Source organism: Chlamydotis macqueenii, chromosome 2 (assembly GCF_036417535.1).
Source record: "Chlamydotis macqueenii isolate bChlMac1 chromosome 2, bChlMac1.mat, whole genome shotgun sequence".
In the NCBI taxonomy this organism is placed as follows: domain Eukaryota; kingdom Metazoa; phylum Chordata; class Aves; order Otidiformes; family Otididae; genus Chlamydotis; species Chlamydotis macqueenii.
Window position 1 is genome coordinate 62,186,569 of NC_141557.1, and position 25,177 is coordinate 62,211,745.

The window sequence follows — 25,177 nt, forward strand, 5'->3', positions numbered from 1 at the left end:
TTGTTTCTTGCCATTACATACAATGACAATAATCATATAGCCAAGAACAAAATAGTGCAAGTTATGTCAAAAACTTCTGGAAGACACTTTCAATATGAGATACTTCTGATTAATAATAAAGTTCTAAGCACCACAGATATGAAGAAGTCATAGGGAACAGCCATGTTAAAAATCCATTATGTCAACATCAAAGCATAAAAGCCTGGCACCACCAATAGAGAAAAAGCAAACCAATACACCTAGAATTCATTGCTTCAAGAGATAAATTTATTTGAAACTCTAGGATTCATGAGAGAAGTTAACAAACGAGAAGGACTTAAAGTTATTTTCAATCTTAGCAAATTAGCCATCTATGAAATGGCATTGAGCAAAGACTTTCCCCTACATTGCTTCCACTGAGTCATATCAGGCTACTTAAAAAAATCAAAGTTTTGCTGTCATTGAGACAAATAAAATTTTGACTACACAAACAGAAAGAAAAAGATGCTTCACAGAACAATATAGGAGCATGCTAACCTGTGTGCTTGGACTGGGAGCAGTCTCTTTGATCCTTAAGTTTACATTTTTACATCAGAAGAGAAAGCGCATTAAAGGAGAAGGGAAAACACAAGATTTTTGTGTAGTAGTGGAAAGGGAGCTAAGATGAACAAAGGTTGATAAAATTTGTGTATTTTTCTTATGTGTGCCACCCTGTTAGGCTGCATTTTAGAGACAAAAGTGACATGGGCTTCACCGTAGAGAAGTAAATGTTCTGGGAAATTTATCTGTCATCAAAAACCTCATTTGTCCTCTACCCATCCTCAGCCCAAATAAATGCTCATTAATGAGACCGACCAAACAGGCTTTCAAAGTAACATATAGCTCTTCCATAGGATGACATATGTCACACATCTTTTAATGCTGAACATTAAAAGATCAGAGACTTGGAAAAGATGCTTGAATCTGTACCAAGAACAGGATACCTGGATTCAGTTAGACTGGGAATGAATGCTGTAATTTATACACTACGGAAGACACAAGTCCTCCACACCATTTAAATAAAAGCTGTTTTGAGGGAGTTTGTCCACATACATAACTACTTAATTATGAGAATCTCAGGTGGTAAACTTCTGCTTTTCTTCCTCCAACCACACCTAACATGCGGTACTTAAAATACTGCACTGCTCTGCAGCGTTACTTTCAATAAGGCTCTGAGGGGAAAGGTGTTGTGGAGGTATGAGTTCTGTCATTATTTGCAAGAAAATGACCACTCGAGTATTTATTTATCAAGACAGCATTGCTGAATGACCTCTAGGGACTTTTGCCTTGCAGTCTCAGAGTACTGTTTGCAGAAGTCGTTATTTTTCTATATTGAAAAACAGAAATGAAGACAATGCTTAGGAAGAAGTATTACTTCTTAATACATATAGTTTTCTTGTTCACTCTGGCCTACTAGCACCTTATAACCAGGAAACTTGTATTCACACTAGAGCTAATTTTAAAAAAATATACCCTGTGATCAGTAATTGTGTTAGCAGCCCAGCAGATAAAATTAAATTGCAATAAAAATGTATAAGCTGAGACATCAAAAGCAGCAAAGTAAAAACTCCCAGCCTGGGGCCCAGCTAAGAATTTATTCTTTCTGTTCCTCAGGGTATTAGTAAATCAAACAAGTTGTACACAACAAAACCAAAGGATTGTCTGGCCACTGTAAATTACTCTGACAACTTGGGGAAACAAAGACACACATCTCTAAGAGTGCATAACCTCTTCGCTTCACCCTGGGCACTGGCACTAGGAATTCTGTGCTATTTTAAGTCTTACTTACGAATCACTGTTTTGTTTTGTAATTTAAGGGAAATGTGGGGGCTTGTACCTTGAACAAAAATTCTGCTACAAACCAGCAGGAATAAGCTTTTATGTGGTGTAGTGTAGTGTTTCCTATCATGTAGTATTCATGAGTAAGAAACCAGCCACCGCTTGACTGAAGAAAATCAGACTGCTTGACTGAAGAAAGTCTTCCACCAACCACCATTTTGAACCATGAAGCATCTACCGTAGCGAGCAGTACATGTGCCTCATCTAACTTGTGTAAATACACAGGCTTCCCATTTCATTTTCATTTTATGACCCCTACAGGTCATAACAGCTGCAGGAGGATACTAATAAAGGCTGACTGTAGGATAAAAATACATATGGGGAAGTTTCTTATGTTTGTTTAAATTATTACTAGGTCATTCTCCCTCCCAAAGAACATATGATGCTTCTTATTAAAGGCATTTTCTTAACTATTATAATACTTCTTGTGTGTTCTTAACAAACTTACTAAGAAAATTAAGATCCCATCCATGACACACCACCCCCCCGCCCCACGCTATGTAAGCCAGCAAGGAAAAAGCTAGAGCACAATACTTGCCAAAGTATCTTTCATCATCCCTAACACCGGAAGAAGCTGTTATAGAAGATGCAAGAAAGCTTATTGTATCAAAGGACTTATCAAAGGACTAAACTTTGCTCTGTGTTTACTTATATAACACTATTGCTAAAAGCCACAGGATGCTACTAATGACAAAAGCTGTTTGTATTGTAAACATGGAAATACTCCAAATGCCAGCGAGGAGCAGTATTAAGTATAAGTTGATTAAACTTAACATATATTTACTTTGCTTGTATTTCATCACCACTACTTCATGGAGAATCAGTTTTCTCTAAATGTGCATACACTCTGCATTCTCACATGCAGAGAGAAGTCTCAGAAACTCTAGTTGACTGCCTTTTTCTTTACCAAATTCATTCTCAGGACAGACTGCTATTTTGAGAATTTGTAACAGTAAGTTTAATTACTATTTACAAAAAAAGAGGACTACAGCTTCTGTCCTTTGTTTCAAAGAAGTGACATGATCTGTATGAAATTTGCTTCAATACCCAAATTACAATAAAAATAAATAAGAATTTTGGTATACCAACATAATTGTAACAAATATACCAAGACTTGTATGAGTGCAATATGAAAGGAAACGCACTCATACTAACACGCAAGAAAAAATAGTAGTAAACCGAAGATTAATAGAATGTCCTGTGTCAATAATGAAGAACATTCCCAGGGAACTGCTCCCAGAACATCATTCCCAGTGGTAAGCTTGGAGAACGTGTTGTTTATATCAAGCCAGCCTGTAGTCTGGCAAGACCACAACACAGATGACTTATCAGAAAAAAAAAGTTGCATCCTAACAAGATGATAGCAGTAAGGTTGCAGCATGCCACATGAGCCCTTCCTTTTCCTGTTAGTGTACCGGGAAAACAGCAACACATTTCAAGCCAACAAGCAAAACAGAGGATGGGCAACAGCTTGGTCTACAATTTACGAAGGCCAAACTAAGCTCCTGAAGCAAAGAACCAGTCTGTAACAACTATTGACTCTTAAAGGTCATGAAATATCTATTAAAAAAACCCCTAGTTTGTCATTGTCAATCATGAAGAAGCCAGGACACATAGTGATATCTCAGAGTGAGGTCATCTGCTCCAAATCCTCGCCCCCTCACCTAAAGCCAGTTGCCCAGGATCATGTCAAGACAGCTTTTGAACACTCCCAAGGACAGAAACACAACAACCTTCCCAGGCAACCTGTGATAGAGCTTGGTGACCCTCACAGTGATAGAACCTCCTGTGTTTCAGTTTGTGACCATTGCCTTTTGTCCTATCACTGGCACACTGAAAGAGCCTGGCTCCATCCTCTTTGCACCCTCCCTTCAGGTACTTATATACACAGATGAGATTCCCCCTCGAGCCTTCTCTTCTCCAGGCTAAACAATCCCAGCTCTCTCAGCCTTTTCTAATAGGAGCGATGCTCCAGTCCCTTAATCATCTTCAGTTCTCTTCACTGGACTCACTCCAGTAGCTCAATATCAGTGTTCTACTGAGGAGCCCAGAACTGAATGCAGCACTCCAGATGTGACCTCACCAGTGCAGAGCAGAGCGGAAGGAGCCCCTCCCTTGGCCTCCTTGGCAATACTTTGCCTAATGCTGCTCAGGATACCAGTAGACTTCCATGCAGCAAGGGCATACTGCTGGCTCATGTTCAACTTGGTGTCCACCAAGATGCCCAAATCCTTTTCTGCCAAGCTCCTTTACAGCTGGGTGGCCCCCAGGTGCAGGACTTTGCACTTCTCCTTGTTGAACCTCCCAAGATTCCTATCAACCAATGTCTCCAGCCTGTTGAGGTCCCTCCAGATGGCAGCATCTGGATGACTTCTCCTAGCTTCGAGTCATCAGAAAACTTGCTAAGAACACACTCTGGCCCATTGTGCAGATCACTAATGAAGATGTTAAACAGGACTGGACCAAGTATGACCCCTCTGAGGTACACCGCTAGTTACTGGCCTCCAACTAGGCTTTGTGACACTGGTCACCACCCTCAGGGCCCAGCCATTCATCCACTTTTCAATCCACCTGCGCTCATCCAGCCCCTACAGCAACAGCTTGAGGGGCTACGAGACTCCTATGAGAAACCATGTCAAAGGCCTTACTGAAGTCCAGGTAGACATTATCCACTGCTCTTCCCTTATCTACTAGGCCAGTCATTTCATTGTAGAAGTCTATGTACTTCCCCTTGGTACAGCCATGCTGACTATTCCTGATTACTTTCTTGTCCTTCATGTGCCTGGAAACGATTGCTAGGATCAGCTGTTCCATCACCTTCAGTGTCCTAAGGTGAGAAGTTTATTCATAAAGATTCCTTTAGGAGCTGATAACTTATTTCTAGTGAACTGCCTTTATGAACTGCATGTGCACTTAAGTTCTTTTTATCAAAATGCTGTTTATGAAAAACAAAACCAGCTATGGAGACTAAACTGGCAATTGAGTTAAGGGCAAAGATAATTAAAAGGGCAGCTGGGAGCTCATTCTTCTGTGCAACCCATCTCTTCATTACTAATTGCACATGGGCATTGAGAGGCACATAAAAGAAAAAGGCAGGTGAGGGAAGCTGACTATCTCTGATCAGTGAGGAAAAATGTAGGAAGAAATATAATGAACAGCACAAAGGGCTAGATGAGGACAATTTCACCTTAGCAAGTCAACACTCTCCCTTCTTTTTCATAATGAATCACAGACAAATGATTCTGTCTTGTCATATAGCAATTCTCCTTGAACTGTTAACTATCTAGAGTAAGTTAATCTCTCTAGTTACATTTCTCTAAAGGCAATAAATTACCTGGAACCCACCTCTTCCTTTCCTTTCTGTGAGCCCACAGAAGCCTCCATTTTCCTTCTCTTATTAACATACAGTTAACCACAAAGTTTTCGTATCACAGAAGATGCAAATGAATTCATTTTTTTTAAAAACCTTTCTCTTTAAGAGAAAAGTTTTACTTAGCACAAAAGAATCAAATATAATCAGCATATAAACTAATTTTTGAACACCAAAAGAATCTATCAAAGACACGTTCCAAAAATATCAAGACTTCTGTTCTCTAAAACTGACCATTCTTCCCTTCACTCAGTTATTTCCATTAACGCAAGCCAGCACCTATAATTTCTGTGTCTCTATCAAAAGAAGAGATCACTGACAAAAGACCTGTTCATTCACCAAGCTTGTATTTTTACTGATATTTTGCTGGACTGTTGTGCTCCTCCCAGCCTTAAGAAAAAGGTATTTTAAACATGGCTGTTGCTCCTTCACTGTCAGTTTCCAACCAAAGATGTGGCTACATGACTTCCAAGTTCATGGAAACATCTCGAATGAGTCAAGGAAGGTATTTTTGCCTCCTGCCTCTTCCAACTGAAAAATCCTTTCACACCAAAACCTCACTAATAAGATCAGAACAGGCCACAGTCTCAGAAGCAGCTATGGGAAATAAAAAGAAATATTACTTAGACCAGTAGATTTGCTAATTTAAAGTGATGACACATTTTTTTTCTTAGGAATTCAGTATTTTTCCCGCTTTGTGTCAGTGTTTTCAGAGAAGTGCTGCTGAGACAGTGGGGAGGAGCTTGGAGTATGTGGCAACCAAGAAGATGACAGAAGAGTGTGTATTCAGACTGAAAAAATTAAAAAAGGGGAGGCAAATCTTATTCCTGTCCTCAACATAGGTATTATAGTAGAAATAGAACCAGTACAGAAGTACATGGCAAAGAAACCCCAAACCAGTCAAAAACTGCCCTTGCCCTCCCAAGATAACGGACACAATTTGGAAGATAGGAATTCCAACTAGACACATGGGAAAAAAATTCTTCACCACTGTGGTTCGTCAAACACAGAAATGATTTATCTAAAGAGTCTAGGGATTCTCTGTTCCTGGAGATTATAAAAACTTAAAAACATAAAGTGACAGAACAATTTGGATTGGAAGGAACCTAATATGTGTCCTTATCCTCCATAAACTCCTGCTCATAGCAAAGCTCAGATAAGCTTGCACAGAAGCTTCTCCAGTCAAGTCCTGAACACCTCCAAAGACAGAGGTTCCACAGCCTTTCTAGGCAATTTGTTCCAGTGTTTGACCACACCCAGGGCAAAAACCAAAACCAAACAAAAAATCCAACATCTCATCCAACTTACAAATTACCCACGTTCCAACTTCTGGCTGTCTGAAACAGCCCTCATACCAAAGACAGGAAGTGAAAGCTGTAGAGTCTTTTTAAGCTCTGACTCTCAACAACACTGCCACATGCCTCCCTCCTCCTTTCCTATGTAAGACATCTCTGCAAACTTGGGCACACTTTGCCTTCTGCCTCAAGATAACAGACAAATCAAAGAGCAGTTTACAGAGCAAGTAGAACATTCCATTTTATCAGCTTTGAGAACTAGAATAAGTTTCAGAAACGTACTATCAATCTTTATGAAACAGAAAGGAACTACAGTAAAAAGGAAATGAGAGCACAGAAATCAAGAACATAAATTCAGTCAACACTACTGCAGAAGAATACAGCAGTTTGGTGAAGAAAAATACATCCACTGAAAGCCATGCTGTTGCACTCGCTTCGTCTGCTTGAAGCAGAGAAAGTGCATTAGATCAGCATGAGTCTTATGGACTCAACAGGACATCTAACTCAACTTTGGTGTCAAAGGCTATGAAGCTTGAGCTGCAATCATGAAAATCGAGTAACAGTATCAGACTAAAAGATTCTCCACACTTTCAGGACCCTTCCTTCCAGAACAAAGTTGAGGCAAAGAAGAGGGAGGACAATTCAGGGCTGCTATGGTCATGTTCTTCATTTTCCGTCAGCACTCATTACCATCCTGTAATAAACTGTGAACTGTTTGTTCATCAAACCTTGTCAGAACAATGGAAATTTACATAAAGTATGCAAGGTTGGCCACAGGCATCCCGCTATGTAAAAACGGCATGCAGGACTGCGAAGGGGGGGAGGGGGGGGCTCATGAAGACAAAGGGTATAAAACCAGTAACTTTCTAACCATATAGTCTGAAGAAGCAATTAGTGGGAGGGGGAAGTCTGTTTTCATGAGGAGTGAGAAACAGTCTCACATTATCTTGAGGGAGTGATTAAGAGGAGCAAGGATTCGAAAATAGGATGGCATCCATCACATAAATCTCCTTGCTCAAGGAAAACAGGTGGTTAACAAGGACATGAATTGGCCCAGACTGATAAGGACACTGCCAACTTGTAGGATCAGCACATTCCAGGCAAAGGTGAAAAGTACACCATGAAGAAGACCTACGGCCTTCCTCCCAAAAGACCCCCGAAGACCCTCGCCCACAATTCCTGGGAGAATTTGCGCAAGCGCGAAGGAGTGATAAGCTCATTAACATACGAAGCGAGAGTAGGCGGGTTTAGGTAATGAATATCTATAAGCGTCAACGAAATATTCATTGTTTTACTGTATAAGAATGGGCGGTTTGCTACCTCGGTGCGTGCCGTTGGCGTAGCAGGAGACTCCCTGGCCACCCAGTGCTGTTTTGCTTACTGGTTGCTTGCTTTAATAAACCAAATTTTTAATTGGCCAATCTCTGTCATTTAATTGGACAAAGAGGACAGATAAACTATAACAATCCTTTCTACAATGAATACAGTATAAAACACCAAGCTAATGCCAAGAAAGCTGGAGCATTCACCTGGCACAATGCAACAGGCTGACAACCAGGTCAGTGCAGCACCGCACACTTGGAGCTGCATTGCTTCCATTTCTGCAGCTAGCGCAGCGTGTGGCAAGCTCGTTAGCTGTGTGCCGTGCAGCTTTGCACAGAACACGGTACCATTCGCAAAAAGGCTCTCCAGAACCAATTACTGGGAAGGAAACACAGCAAGAAAAGCTACTGGACTTCAGGAATACCATACATTCAAAACAGACACAAAGGGCAATGGTTTTCACAATGAACTCCTGTCTCCACTGGAACAACTTGCCTGAAGACATTTTCCACTGCTTGCCATCACTGACAAACATCCAGGTTTGATCCAAAGCTGGTCCGCAGCTTAAGCTGAAACTTACTGGCTTGATGCAAAACACTGCACTAAGGTTTTCCAGGTTTTTTTTTTGCCTGAATCATGACTGTCCAGATAGTACAGAAACATTTCTTCCTGCCTTAGGTACTGTGTCTTTTTAGTAACCAGTCGATAAAACAAAGCACTGGAGACAAACGTTACCTAACAAAATGGCAGACCGCGAGCATTACTCCCCCTCACTTTTTTTCTTTGGCTTTTTTTTTAAAAATCAATTACCTTTTCTCAACTCGTGCTAAATTAAATCAACAAGATTCACACTCCGATGGGAGAGCTGCAAAAATGGGTGCTGGCTATTCAGGATACACTGCTGCTTGTCAAAATAACAGTAACTCAGTAACAGCATTTCTGTGTGGAAAAGCAGCAGCGTGCTGGGAGCGCTTGCACTGGTCTTGCTGGCTACGTGCTCTGTCAGCCATAATCATCCTTCCTCAGTTCCTCACCCAAAAGAAATGGCTTTCTGTATTTGCTCCTTCAACCATAAAACTTCAGTATCTAATAGCATTTCTTCCTAGAAAAGATTGCCACAGAGATTTGTTTTATGTCACAAAAATGTTCTGGGAGCCTTCAGAATAAGCACCAATGTTAGCAATCTTAATAAGGTTTTTAAAATTATTAATTTGCTGGTAACATCCAGGACCTTTGTAAAGAATAAGAACCTAAAAATGACTGTGTAATGGAAAAAAATTCTCAAAGGGAATCTCTTCCCTTTTGGGGAGATTAAATAGAGCTTAATTACAACATCTATGGTATATTAATCTTCTTTACGAGATGGATGATTTCCAGCTCATGTCCTTATTTAAGGAGTCAAACAACGTACACACATACACACATGGTTTGTTCCTATAAAATTTCCACTCTAACTCCAGAACAGCAAGTTAATTTCTATTGTCTGTATAGGAATATAAAGAAATTAATATTTTTCTTCCTGACACAGTCCTCATGTACCGTAACCAGCCCCCAACCACCTTGGTGGCCCTGCACTGGGCTTGTTCCAGTCTATTAATCTCGCTCCTGCACAGGGGAGCCCCAGACTGGGCACAGCACTCCAGATACAGTCTCACAAGCACCAAACAGAAAGGACGGATCACTTCCTCGGACCTGCTGGCAACGCATTTACCCAGGCAGCCCAGGATGCAGCTACGCTTCCTTGCTGCTCTGACTCACTCACTGCAAGGACTGCTGCTGACTCATGTTCCACTGGTTGTCCATCATGACCTCCAGAGCCACTTCCTAGGCTGTCGGCCCACTATCCAGACCATACCTCACCACTTTGGTGGCGATGAGACGGGGGCCAAGGCCTTGCCATAACCAAGGGATACTACAAGCCTTGGCCCACAGTACCAGTCACTTCTTCATAGAAAGCAATGAGGTCGATCAGGTATGACTTGGCCTTAGCAAACCCACGCTGGCGGCTCCAAATCACCTTCTTGTCCTTTGTGTGTGGAGAAAGGGCTTCCAAGAGGATTTGCTTCACAACCTCCACAGGGACTCAGGTTATGCTGACTGGCCTGTAGTTACCCGGATTCTCCTTCTTGCCCTTCTCAAGGATGTCTGTGATGTTTGCCTTTTCACTGGGAACCTCCCCCAGCTGCCATGGCCTTTTGAAGATGATAGGCAGCAGCTTTGCAATGACACTGCCCAGCTCCTTCAGCACCCTGGGATGCATCCTACCTGGTCCCATGGCTTTGTGTACATCTAATTGGCCCAAGTGAGTCTTAACTCTTCCTTTACTGCGGGTACTGCTTCTTGCCCACAGACTCTGCAGCAGGTCTAGGGACCCATGAACCCTGAGGGCAAGCCCTACTGGTGAAAAGGGAGGCAAAAAAAGGCATTGAGTATCTCTGCCTTTTCCAAGTCCCTTGTCACTAGGTCCCCTACCACATCGAGCTCTTAAAAAGCACACTTTTGCTACCAGTGTACTTACAGAAACCTCTCATGTTGTCCTTCACCTCCCCCGCTAGCCTCAACTCCAGCTGAACTTTGCATCTCCTTTCTCTGTTCCTTCGTACGTGGGCTATATTCCTCCGACATTGCCTCTCCATGCTTCCACCTCCTGTGTGCTTCCTTTTTGTGTTCAAGCTCAGTCAGAAGCTCCATGTTCATCCATGCTGGCCTGTTGCCATGCTTGCTCGACTTCCTGCACATGGGAATGGACTCCTCTTGTGCTCCGAGGAAGCTGTCTTGAAGATCAACCAGCTCTCATAAGCGCCTCTGCCCTCCAGGGCACTTCCTTGTGGGAAACTGAGCAGGCCAAGATCTGCCCTTCTGAAGTCCGGGGTTGTAATTATATTGTTTATCTTGCTTACTCCTTTAAAGACCTTAACCAGTCACCTCGCTGCTGCAGCCAATGCTGTCTTAGCTCTTCCATCTTTAACTAGTTCTTTGTTTTAAGTGTGAATAACAGGTCCAGAGTATCTCCTCGAATCATTCATCATCCACATTAAGAAATTTTTAAAATTTATTTTAGAAATCTTATGGATCACTTACTGCCAGTCATTTTAGCTTGGTTAGTGTCACCCATGAGTACCACAGCCTGGGATTGCAAGGTTTTTTCGAACTGTCTAAAGAAGGCTTTATCTATCTCCTCTTCTTGATTAGTAGGTCTGTAGTAGATGTCTACTACAACATCATCTGTGCTGATCTGTACTCTGGTCCTTACTTGCCAGTTCCATACTCACTCGTCACCTGCCCCAAGGGAAAGCTAGATGCAGTCAAGCTATGCCTTTACATAGATCACAATCTCTCTTCTTCATTTTCCACAGAATATTTCCTAAAGAGCCTCTATCCATCCATTGCAACACTCCAGTCAGAAGAGCTGTCTCACCACACCTCCATAACCCCAGTGAAGTCATAGCTCTGCAACTAATGTGTCCTGCTTGTTCCCCATGTTATGTGCTTTTGTGTACAGGCGTTTGGGATGAGCTCCAAGTTCTGCTGCCTTTACAGAAGGATGATAGCCTCCCTTGTCAAGCTTGTCTCTAGACACATCTGCTCTGCCCCTTATGCCCTTTCCCCTTCAGGTTACGGTAGCCTTCCATACCCAGTTTAACACTCTCCTCAATAGATTAGCAAGCCTAGTTTTCAAAGACAATCTTGTTCCACTTCATTAGATTGAATCCATCCCTGCTCAGCAGCTCTCATTCTTTCAGTCACAGAATCCAAAGCCCTGTCTGCAGCACAAGCCATACAACCAGGCATAGTCCATTTCCACCCAAGCTTTCCTCCTCCCTGTAAGGACTGGGAAGTCAAGACCAGAGCTCCATGTCCTTCACTCTCACTTCTGAACCTCTGTAGTCTCCCTTGATATGCTCCAGTGTCATAGTTCAGCCTCAGTCGGGGCCAGACTACGCACTCTCTCTGTCCCCACCCTCCGAGAGAACAGGGAGAGACAATATAAGAAAAAGGCTCAAGGTTTGAGATAAGGACAGGGAGAAAATCCTTCAAGTTACTGTTATGGGCAAAAAAGACTCAACTTGGGGAAAACTATTCATTTATTACTAAAGCCAGCAGGATAACGAGACAGAGAACAAGATAACCTACCCCCACCCCTCCCTCTTCCTGGGCATCCGCCTGCCCTGATGTGGGGTCCTCCACGGGCTGCAGGTGGATCTCTGCTTCTCCATGGACCTCCAAGGGCTGCAGGGGGACAACCTGCTCCACCATGGTCATCACCACAGGCTGCAGGGGAATCTTGGCCAGGAGCCACATTACTCCTCCTCCTCCTTCTTCACTGACCTTGGCATCTGCAGCCGTTCCTCTCACAAGAAAAATTCTTCACAACAGGCTGGCAGACACCTTTCAGGATCTCTTCACATCTCATCTCCTCTTCACTTCTTGCAGCCGGGCCAACTCCGGCCCAGTCGGCCACCCGACAGGAGGCCAGAGGGTGAGGCCTGCAAGGCCCACAAGGCTCACGCCTCCCCCTCTCTGCCCCTGCTCAGCTGCTTCACATCTCCCTTTTTTTTTTTTTTTTCTTCTGTTTTCCCCTTCTTAAATACGTTATCACAGAGGTGTTACCACAGAACATTCCGCTACCAATTGGCTTGGCCTTGGCCAGCAACGTGTCCGCCCTAAGCCCGGCCGAGTCCACTGAACAAAGGGGAGCAACTTCTAGCAGTTTCCTACAGAAGCTACCACCTTCTCTAAAGCTACCTTCCTCTCTAAACAAAACCAGAACATTCAGGTAACCTCTAGAGCAGTACTGTTGGTACCCATCAGGAAGAAGAGGAAGAGGTCCTTATCAGAAGGCTGGACAAATCTTGACAGTGCATCTACAACAATCCCAGATCCTGGCACCTACCAAACAACAAAACTCCTGAGACATGAGGTGGAGTCAGAAGATACATGCCTTGGTCGTTCACAAGAAGAATCTTCAGTAACCATCTGTGACTAGTACTGCTCCTGACACCTGGTACAGCACTGTTGCCAGGATATGGTGACACCCATTATGGAACAGGGAAGTGAGATACTCTGAGATGGCAAAAGTCGTGATCCCTCGGTGGTCAAGGGTGCCTCCTGTGACTGTTCACTCAACTCTGGCTCAAGTTTTCGGCCAACACACAGCTCATGCTAAGGCCTGATGTATGCTGGGAGCAGGGCCATTAGGTCAAAGCAAGGGCAACAGGTAGGCAGGACACAATGGACAGGAAGAGATAAAGATCATTATGCAGCCATTTCACTTGCACCTTGCTGTCTCCTGCAGCCAAAATTTTTGCATACTGATTGTCTGGCAGCCTCTTCAGAATTCACTAACTTACGGAAATTGTACAGACCAAATCGCCAAACTGAGAGGTGCAAGTACATCACTTTATCCAAAAGGTTTTTGAAGTTGATTCAACAACAGACAGACTGCTACTGCTTTTGTGCTTCCTAGCGTGATACAGGGGACACTCACACTGTGATAGAAGAGGAAAGGGGGAGCAACCTCACTGTGGTCTAGAGTACCACGATAACACTTCCGTCACTATTCTTCTGAAGATTGAGTGAGTGACTCAAGTGCTTTTTAAAGTAATGAGTCCAGATTATGATTAATCTATTGCACGCTGATTATTAAGAATTTGACCTGATCAGCAGAGGGTCCAAGTGACTGACAAGTACAGGTAACTGCAATTTTTGGTAATAGGAAAGCTATCCTAATTGCTAGAAATACTGTGTAACGATAAGTGGCATTGACTACTAAACCATTTTTATAATAACAAAAGTCTAATTATAGCTACAAACCTGTGGCTAGTTCAGGAGAGGTGCTATGCTGGACCTTCTTCTCACCAACAATGAGGTGCTGGTGGGGAATGTGGAGCTCAAGGGCAGCCTTGCCTGCAGTGACCATGAGTTCAAGAACCTTGGTGAGGAGGCAGCGAGGAGGCAGCGAGGAGGATGCACAGCAAGTTCTCTATCCAGGACTTCAGGAGAGCAGACTTCGGCCTCTTCAGGGATCTGCTGGGCAAAGTGCCATGGGATGAAGACCTGGAGGGAAGAGGGGCCCAGGAAAGTTGGTTGATAATCAAGGAGCACCTCCTCCAAGCTCAGGATCAATGCATTTCAGCAAAGAGGAAGTTGGGCAAAAACACCAGGAGGCTTGCATGGATGAACAAGGAGTTCCTGGACCAACTGAAAAACAAAAAGGAAACCTACAGAAGGTGGAAGCAAGGACAGGTAACCTGGGAGGAATACAGAGAGGTTGTCTGAGCGGCCAGGGATCAGGTAAGGAAGGCTAAAGCCCTGACAGAATTAAATTTGGCCAGGGACATCAAGGGCAACAAGAAAAGCTTCTTTAGGTATGTCGGGGACAATAGGAAGACCAGGGGGAATGTGGGCCCTCTCCGGAAGGAAATGGGAGACCTGGTTACCCAGGACATGGAGAAGGCTGAGAGGTACTCAAGGACTTTTTTGCCTTAGTGTTCACTGGCAAGGGCTCTAACCACATCGCCCAAGTCGCAGAAGGCAAAAGCAGGATCTGGGAGAATGAAGAACTGCCCACTGTAGCAAAGAGCAGGTTCAAGACCAACTAAGAAACCTGAAGGTGCACAAGTCCATGGGACCTCATGAGATGCATCTGCAGCTCCTGAGGGAACTGGTGGATGAAGTTGCCAAGCCACTGGCCATCATAGTCGTGGCAGTCTGGTGAGGTTCCCGATGACTGGGAAACGGGAAACATAACCCCTATTTTTAAAAAGGGAAACAAGGAAGACCCAGGGAACTACAGGTCAGTCAGTCTCACCTCTGTGCCTGGCAAGATCATGGAGCAGATCCTCCTGGAAACCATGCTAAGGCATATGGAAAATAAGGAGGTGATTGGTGACAGCCAACATGGCTTCACCAAGGGCACACTGTGCCTGACCAATTTGGTGGCCTTCTATGACGGGGTTACAGCATCGGTGGACAAGGGATGACCAACTGACGTCATCTCCCTGTACTTGTGCAAAGCATTTGATACTGTCCTGATCGACATCCTTCTCTCTAAACTGGAGAGACATGGATCTGATGGATGGACCACTCAGTGCATAAGGAATTGGCTGGATGGCTGCACTCAGAGAGTGGTGGTTAACGACTTGATGTCCATGTGGAGACCAGTGATGAGTGGTGTTCCTCAGAGGTCAGTATTGGGACCAGCCCCATCCCAAAGATAACATCTTTGTCAGCAACATGGACAGTGGGATAGAGTGCACCCTCAGCAAGTTTGCCAATGACACCAAGCTATGTGCTGTGGTCAACACACTGGAGGGAAGGGATGCCATCCAGAGGGACCTTAACAAGCCTGAGAGGTGGGCCCATGCAAAACTCATGAAGTTCAACCAGGCCAAGTGCAAGGTCCTGCATATGGGTCAGGGCAATCCCAAGCACAAATACAGGCTGGGCAGAGAATGGATCAAGAGCAGCCCTGAGGAGAAGGACTTGGGAGTGCTGGTGGACAAGAAGCTCAACATGAGCTAGTAATGAGCCCCTGAAGCCCAGAAAGCCATCCGCATCCTGCACTGCATCCAAAGAAGCATGACCAGGTCAAGGGAGGTGATTCTCCCTGTCTACTCTGCTCTCATGAGATCCCACCTGGAATACTGCATCCAGTTCTGGAGCCCCCAACATAAGTACATGGACCTGTTGGAAAGAGTTCACAGAAGGGCCATGAAGATGACCAGAGGGCTGGAGCACCTCTCCTATGAGGACAGGCTGAGAGAGTTGGGGCTGTTCAGCCTGGGGAAGAGGAGGCTCCGGGGAGACCTTATAGCAGTCTTCCAGTACCTCAAGGGAGCTTATAAGAGAGATGGGGAGAAACTTTTCAGTAGGGCCTGTTGTGAAAGGACAAGGGGTAATGGTTTTATAATAGAGGGAGGTAGATTCAGATTTGATATAAGGAAAAAGTTTTTTACAGTGAGGGTGGTGGAACACTGGAACAGGTTGCCCAGAGAAGTGGTAGATGACCCTTCCCTGGAAAAATTCAAGGCCAGGTTGGATGAGGCTCTGACCAACCTGATCTAGTTGGGGATGTCCCTGCTTCTTGCAGGGCGGTTGAACTAGATGACCTTTAAAGGTCCTTCCAACCCTAACTCGCATCCTACCAAGGACCCTTAAAAGAACAGGCCTGTCCCCATAGCATCAAGGTAGTGTTGGGTGACACTATCACTCTTTTTTTTCCCTTTTGTGTGGACACTAATTTCAGGCTCAGCTGACTCCAACGAATTTTGTTGATCCTCACCAGTGCTCAGAGTACTGTACCTATTATTAAATTAGAGATCTGTAGGCTGAACAGATCTGTGACTTCTTGTTGCCAAAAGTCACAGGCTTCCAGTCTTCTCCATCTTGATAGTCTCTGTCAACTTGGGTCTCCAGCTGTTGCTGGGTAGCTTGGGTTTTCCACAAATACCGTGTCAGTCTTTTCTTCATATTCCCTTCTAATCTGGAACCTCATAGCCTTGACCACGGCACATCTTCCACAAGAGAGGCCACCACTGCCCTGACCTCCAGGGAGAGGCAGGAGCACTCTGCAGCACAGGACCTGGATAGAGGGCTCCTCCCTCTGGAGCCAAGGACTCTGATGTGCTAATGGTAGTCCTGTGGACAACCATTACATCTTAATGGATGTTCATGTGCTGGACAGTATGTCCTGCAGCATGTTGAGACCACCATTGTACAGTCTTCAAGTAGATCTACATAGTCTTGAGTGAAGTTTCTGAGCCTCTCTGCACAACTGCAACAACTGCTATGCCTCATTTGCTGTGCTCTGTGGGCTGTACTCTAGCTTCTGTGCTGTCTTCCTAACAGGTCCTTTTTTTGTGAGGCTACAAAACTGTCCACATCACCATCACCCTGAGCACCCATCTTTTAAAGCTTTCAAGGTGCTGTTGCGGCTGTACTGGTCTGTCACCCACACCACTCTCACAGAAAATTTAACTGAACTGAGCCCTAAGCAACCTAATCTAGCTTTGCACTTAGCCCTCCTGTGAGCAGAAGGTTGAATGAGATCATATCAGGTCCCTTCCAATTGAAATTATGCTACATTTCTATATCAGGGACCCTGTTGAACATATGCTGAGGTTAAATTGGTTTCATTTTAAGAGCCAGCAATGACCAAAGGAAGTAACTGTTCCACAGGAGGTGTAGAAATGCATCCTACATAGTTACAGCACACAGCTTTTGGTTCAGGAAAAGGAAGAACCTTAGTCTTACTCTTGTAGCCTTTGCATAGGAGTGAGGGCAACTAAGGCCCTAGACTTTGTTTATATCTCTGATTGTAAACTGTCAAAGATATATGACCTGGACTGTATATTCTAGTGCCAGATCACTACCAAATGAGCTAATAAAACCATGGCTTTATTAAACCCTATCACTTGCCTGGTGTTTTTCCGCCTGTGTGACCAAGTCAACCATACACCTTCCGTTGCAGATTAGAAAGCAGCCCAAAATTTCATTCAGTTTCAATGTCTGGCTGCTGAGCCTTCTCAATCACATCAACCACAAGCAGGGATTTTTGTAATTCTACAACATTCTGAAGGAGAAGAAAAAATAAACAGAAAAATAAAAAAATAATCTTCTATCACAATGTACACTAAACTACTCATTGTCTGATGTGAAAGTAAACTTTCTAACCATTCTGTTGAAGCAGTGGTTTCCCCAGGCAGTATAGACTTATTGCCCTGCCCCTCCACCCCTCCCCAAACACAAAGCACAAAACATAAGAAGTTAAGACACAAAAATCTCCAAATGCTGCTTAAGTACGCTTATCCTCAAGCCTCACTTAATCATGCTTTCAACTCCCTCTCTAATATTTTTAGATTAATGTGTCAGCAGTCAAACTAAAGTTTTCTGCTGGAAACCTGAACCCATGTCCTACAGCAGAGCTATACAGAGCAGGGTACACACTACATGGCATGACTGAGTTATCCTAGAACAGATTAAGAAAAGCTTCATATAGTCTGTCTGACCATATAGAAAGCAGTCCAACTAAAAATTTAAAATTTCCAGGACATAGACTTCCCAAAGAAAACAAAGCACTAGAACGCTTGTATACAGATTTCATATCTGTGTTCACAGGTTGCTGGAGGGAGAGTGGCTGTGTATTTATTTTAATGCCTTTAACATCCAAGCGTTTGGGCCATTTTTACCACCCGAGAACTAAATTGGCATGATAAAACAAACATAAAATTTGGGATTTTTTCCCCCCACACTCCCAGCTGCAATGTCCCTCCCTTTTAAGCTCTGCCTCCTGCTCCTAACTTTGCCAGAAAGTACGAGAGAATATTGTGATCCCCCTACTTCTCCCATTATTTCTTCACTTCTTCTCCAAGTCTCTCCAGGACTGCACGTAAAATAGGAGTACAGGCAAGCCTCATACTGTTGGCTCATATTCCCTCTCCATTTCTCTCCTCCTGCAGCTGGCACATTCCCATACCTCTGCCAGCACCTACATGATACTACTGTGCATCTGCAAAGCTCTCTCATCACCTTGTCCCTGTCATCCACGCAGAAAGAGGCTGTTCCCTTATTAGCAGTCATTGATCATTTCAACATCTGACTGTTGAAATACCAAAACAGAATCTGGAGTAAGGCCTAGAAAAATGCGCACAATTCAAAGGGAGAATCCCTGGTAGATGAACAAATTATTCAAACTCACTAAAATGAGTGAAGGCCAACAAGAAAGGTTCATTATTTTAAGTTTGTATCAAAACTATCACTTGTTTCAAATGAGAGTACAAGAGTAATAAAACAAAATCTTGTAAAAATCTGACAAATTGTGCAGCTCAAAAAGAGCTCCCTCCACTTCACATTTCCACTGTTCATTTGTGCAGAACCAATTTCTGGAAAGCGTATTTACAATTAGATTTTCATTCACAGCTCTACAGTCAAAATTATGGAGGATCACAAATTTTAAGCAGATGAACTGAACCGACAGGAATATTCAAATTCATGGTAAACACTCCGGTATCTCCTAAACTACAGGGAAAAGCTTGCCTAACACCTGAGCATTTAAAAGGGCAACCAAACTTACATACACTAGGCTTCATAACTTCCTTTTCATATATAAAGCTTAATGTCAATATTTAAAAAAGAAAAAAAAAGAAAGAACATTATAGTTCTGACAGACTTGGAACAAACTAAAAACGAAGACCTGACCACATGATAATTATTCCCAGATTTCCAGTTTTCTGGAATTCACACGGTGTATTAAATGTATTTTAAGATATCTTTACTTTAGTCTTTTTGGTATTTCACACAATATCTTAGAACTATTTAATGAGGTTCTAAACATAATTTCCTTCTACACTTTTTGACTTGGATTCACCATTCTTTGCGAACATTTCTGTTCTAACCACACGCAAGAGCTCTCCTTGAATTTTCCTGACTGTGCTGCTAGGTGGTACTACAGTTCCTACCGGAAGCAATGACAGTGGCACACAAGAACACACAGTAGTGCAATAGTCAGCTGTTGCATAATCTTTCCTCTTTGCACAGCTATTGCCTCCAGGCCCACAGAGGCATGCTGCTGGGATTTGCAGATTGTAAAGGGAAGCAGGTGAACGTAACAACACTGCAGTAGAACACAGACAGTTAGAACAATCTATCTATTAGATCAGTAGCATACCGTTACTCCTGATATAATCGGGGCTTTTCCTTCAATTAGTTTATATATTTCTTGAACTGCTTCCTCATCACTCTTGTCTTTAAATCGCTTCTTGGAGAGTTCTTGAAGAGCTTCCTTAAACTGCTCAAAAGTGATAGTTCTGGAAGACTTTCCCCTGTTGAAACACACAGAAATTGAAAGAAATTACAAGGGAGCATAACAAGCATTCCAAGAATAGCAGAATGGTGTCAGTGCACCACAGTGAACAACAGAAAACTGCGACAGAACAGAACATGCAGCCCATTTAGGGTGGCAAATAAAACATATCCCAGGAACATAACTTTCTTTTTTTTACGTACATCAGTAGGATAGTGCTTTAGAAATGTCCCTTGATGAACATTCAGAAATAAAGAGGAAATAAAGGGAACTGGCCTGCTGTCTAAATGCCTACAGCTCATCAAATCAAACAGTCTCATTTGGTTGATCACTTATAAAGCTTGGATGTATAACAGACAAGAACTGAAGCATCTTAGGTGAGTTTTGTTATTTAAGATTTTTTTTATTCCTCTTTGAATAACTGGTTATGACATATTGTTATTCATAGATCACTATTCATGCATTCACAACTAAATTAAGAATAATGCTGTTGTGTAAGGCAAACTATTGAAAAGCTTTAAAAAACTTGAAATTTCTCCTCTATTAGACTATTATTAAAGTGATGAATTTAAATTCAATAACCTGTTTTTTTCCTTCTTAGATTACCACCTTCATAAAACATTCACAGGTTCATGGAAAACACAATATAGCAGTCTGATAAACTCATAAACCCCCCAGAAACTCAGAGCTGAAAACTTGCTGTTTTTTTCACTAATAGGAAGCCCATATTTCCACACTAGTAAATTACTTGCTTAGGTTTACTTTTCATGGAGAAGATTTTGCTACAGCAGTGTGCAGTGCAAAATCTGACAAGTAGAGTGAGAAATTCACACTTCACAAACACCTATTTATACAGTCACTGCTGCAGATCTTTTACACCCATTAGGTCAAAGGGTTCAAATAATAAAACTCATACAGAGAAATTCAGCATTCACATGTTTAACACATTCATGTGTTTAACCGAAAGGAGATTAATGCAAGTCTGTTTTCTAGCATTTGAAAATATTCAGCTTAGGCAGGAGATAACATAGTGGAGTACACACTGTTCCTTTCTTTTCCCTAACACAAAACTATTTTTAGGGTTCCTCATTTTAAAATTCAGGTATGAGGCTACAGCATTAATGAGATTACTTACCATTAAAAAGAAATAATAATTCTTTGCTATGAATTATATCACACACAAAACACATCTTTTCCTGTGTTATTAACTTACAGATTCCCTGATCTTTAGAACAAGAATTTACACACCAAAATTTAGCCATATGTTCTAAGCTAAAATTTAATGGATCAAATAGAAAAAATTTCAAAAAGATGTTCTGATCTTTACACTGAAGTAACCCTAAATGGTACCATCTTTAATACCAGAAGATGTTTTCCATTGCTTACAACAGTATGAAACCCTCAAAGTCAAAGAAATATTTGGGACACTATGTTGCTGGGAAACAGGCTCCTACATGAGTTTTGTTTGCTGCTTGAGCATTTTTTTAATGCCAATTTAGAGAGCATTTCAAGTAAATTAAAAAACCAAAAAAACAAAAAACACCACACCATACAACCCAGACCAGTCCTTTCAACAGTGACAGCTGTTTATACAGAAATAAATGATAGATGCAAGAATAGAGAAAGTGTGCACTGGCAACAGAAATCTCAGGCTAGAAAAACTATGCATAGAAATCTAATTTTAATTCAAGCATCAAAAAGAGCGACTGTAAAGAGCAATTCCTCTATCTATCATCGATTTATCTTTAATCTTCTCTCAGACACCTTCAGAGTTCAAATCCCCCTCACGTGGAGTGTGCCTCCACTAATCTAAGGGGGAAGGAACATATCTCCGTTTTAGACACCAACAGTTAGGAAGTAACTCCTACTTCAATTAATTAAACACAAAATTAAATTTTATCCCAGGGTTTTTAAACAAGGAGAAATTGATTATTCACAACAAAATTCAACACTAGCACAACCCTCTACATACTGTTCATTACTAGTATTTTTTATTTCCAACACATGTAGCAAATCCCTACATCTTTCCCACTCCCTATTTTAGACAGAAATAAACTTTATCTGTTTTTTGACCAAACTTTGCTCTTTGCAACTACTTTTCTGCTTTAAGTGAAGGATGTGCTGGAGTATCTCATGGAATTAGCTAGTAAAAGAACATCATGACAGTAGAAATTAAAAATATAACCTAGAATTTCATTAATCAGAAAGACACATGGAAAAAACCACAATTAACTACTTGGGATTTGTCCAAGATTCTCATTAATAGGACTAACATCCCTCTTCTGATGAAACATGTCCAAGAACTTTTAACTAGCTCAAGAGGTCAGGACTTCATTTTGTTTTGCCTCTCATTTAGAAAAAGACAGCACTGGCAATCACTGCAAAGCTTCAGCAAAACACCACACTAAGGCCCTTGTTCACTACAGACTCACAGCCAAGTCTAACATACAGACCTTTCAACCAAAATTTTCTGTAGCACACAGATTACCTGGAAGTTTCCAGTCAGGATTGCTACAGTATAGCTTGGATCATCAGTCAGGATCACCGCAATGGGAAAGGGAATACCACTTGCAGCAAAAACTGTTGAAGTTCATGTTGACTCCTTTTCTTTTTCTTAACATACATAGAATTTTTGGTTCTGCACTTACCAAATAGAAGAGTGTGACTTTTTTTTTTCTGTATTAAAATGAAAAACACATGAATAAGGCCGCCAGGAGGAATGAAGAACATCTCCTTCTGGTCTAAGACACAGCTATTCCTACCTCTCACATTTGGTCTTTTCACTATCACGCTAAGATGGGGAAAGGAAATGAGGGTTTTATTTCCCTCCAACTTACGGTGTAACCACAAATTGGATACATATATGAGCAACGTAGTATCACTGCTGGACCCCCTTCAAAAAAAAAAACCAAACAAATGTGCATAATGGCAAATATTCTTTACCAGTGAAAAATATGAATTGGAGTAACACTAAAAATAAATTTGGGATTAAAGGAATTTTTGGAACTTTATCCCAAGTAAAAGTTTCCTAAACAATGCAGCTTTAATTTTGAAATTCAATATCTTTTTCTACACTCCAAAAACATCCTCTCTCCCTCTTCCATCTATTACAATAATATCAAACCCATTTGAAAGTCATCACAATTAACTAAAAAAATCTACAGTTGCAAAGTACACCAAGTCTTGTAGAAAACCCTAAGAACAAAACTCTTGATTAACAATGTATTCTGGCACTTTCAGTATGCCATGTACCATAGGATCTAAATTACCAAGTAGCAATGGTACAACCCCTGCTTGTTGCTAGAGGCAGGTCTCAAAGAGCTCTAAGCAGCTGCTGCCATCATTGTTACTCAGCAGGACAGCATGCTCCTACCTGCTCTTCTATCTGTACAGTCACAGGTTGAATGCAGAGGAGAAAACAGGCTGCGTAGGTAGAAATGACAGAGGCAAAGTCTCTCAACAAACCTATCTAGCTCTTGATTTACACACTCCTAAGCCACAGGACCAGCCTCATCCAGGTCCAGAAAAATGTCCTGTGGAGAAAGACTTGTGGGTACTAGTGGATGAAAAACTGGACATGAGCTGTCAATGTGTGCTCACAGCCCAGAAAGCCAACCACATCCTGGGCTGCATTAAAAGAAGCATGACCAGCAGGTAGAGGAAGATGATTCTGCTCCTCTACTCTGTTTTCATGAGATCCCACCTGGAATACTGCATCCAGCTCTGGAGCCCCCAACATAAGAAGGACATGGACCTGTTGGACAGAGTCCAGAGAAGGGCCACGAAGATGATCAGAGGGCTGGAGCACCTCTCCTATGAGGACAGGCTGAGAGAGTTGGGGCTGTTCAGCCTGGGGAAGAGGAGGCTCTGGGGAGACCTTATAGCAGTCTTCCAGTACCTCAAGGGGGCTTTATAAGAAAGATGAGGAGAAACTCTTCAGTAGGGCCTGTTGTGATATGATGACAGATAACGGTTTTAAAATAGAGGGAGGTAGATTCAGATTTGATATAAGGAAGAAATGTTTTACAATGAGGGTGGTGAAGCAGTGGAACAGGTTGCCCAGAGCAGTGGTTGATGCCCCATCCCTGGAAACACTCAAGGCCAGGTTGGATGGGGCTCTGAGCAACCTGATCTGGTTGAAGATGTCCCTGGTCCTTGCAGGGGGGTTGGACTAGATGACCTTTGAAGGTCCCTTCCAACCCTAACCATTCTATGATTCTATGAAAAATTATAATACCATGAACACTGCATGATATATAAAGCAGTTTTACCCTCAGTTTACTTCCACTATTTTTAATGTCCTGTTCACATTCAGGAAAACTCCTTCCTGACATTAGCTTTTCAGAGTTCATGAAGTTAAACTGAAAAAAAAAAAAAAATCCACTAAAAAATCCCAAACAAACCAGTTTCTTTCTATGAAGCAATTGCTACAAAGAATCGGCTGCTTTCTGTATATTTGTAACATGGTTTTAGAAGCTCATTATAAATATCTCGTTTCCATGGGAATAACAAAACAAATATATTTTGTATCCCAAGTGTTACAAGTTCAAACAACTTATCTACAATTAAGTATGCTAAGGGGGATTGCTCAGCTATTAACACTCTTCTCTTAGGTTTGGCACTCCAGATAGTTAATAGAGACCTAGAAAGAATATAAAATATTGTACATAAAAAAAAAAAAAAATAAAAAGAAAGAAAGGAAAAAAGAAGAGGAATGGAATAGAAGGAATGTGTGAACAGCTACAGAAATATGACACAATCAGACAGTGGAAATGCAAATTAAAACTAGCCAACCAAAAAATGAAACAAAATGGAAAACAGTAACAATAGAGGGAAGGTAGGGAGAAGGAAAAAAAAGGAAAAAAAAAGGCTTTTACAAAACAGATGTCATAAGGTTGGCCACATCAATGAAAAGCACAAAATGAGGGACATAAATAATATAAATTTCTAAAGCCCTATACTTAATTGTGACACAAAGAAATCTTTATATTTAGAAGGACACATTCTTACATGCCATTCTATTTTAAGCTCTGCTTCTTACAAACAGAATTACTCTAATGCATCATCCTCCAGTGGATGAAACAGTCTATTCATGGTACATTCATGAAAGTTGCTTGTATCTATGCTTACCTTTGGGAACAGATTGAACACACTCAGAAGAATTTTAGGAAGCTTCACATCACTTCTCCATCCTTGATGGTCTCTCCCACATGTAACCACTATAAATGGGGAGATTCTGAACTATAGCTGGAATTCCTCAGTTTGCTCTTTGGAGCCCAAGTTCACATATGTAAAAGCAGCAGTTCTGAGCCTGGACGTCAGCATAGTGAATATAAAGCTTAAAAGATCAAACATTGACCCAAAGTGGATCGCAATAGCAAGTGATGCAGTTTTTCATTTGCAAATATTACTACTAATAGTGTCCTGTGTTCACAAGATTGGAACAATACAGCGTGAAAATGTACTGTTGCAAATTAATACTTCTATGTTATTTGGACTTGAATACTATTTGGATTAACAGTTGTCTAC

General features: G+C 42.1%; 1 protein-coding gene across 1 annotated transcript in view; it reads right to left on the reverse strand.

The window, feature by feature from the left end:
* Window positions 1–25,177, reverse strand: part of TPPP (tubulin polymerization promoting protein) — a 73,944-nt gene that overhangs the window by 8,748 nt on the left and 40,019 nt on the right. The window contains exon 3 of the mRNA XM_086743087.1: window positions 19,514–19,667. Within this exon, the coding sequence (XP_086599213.1) occupies window positions 19,514–19,667 (154 nt within the window). The remainder of the gene's footprint in view (window positions 1–19,513; window positions 19,668–25,177) is intronic.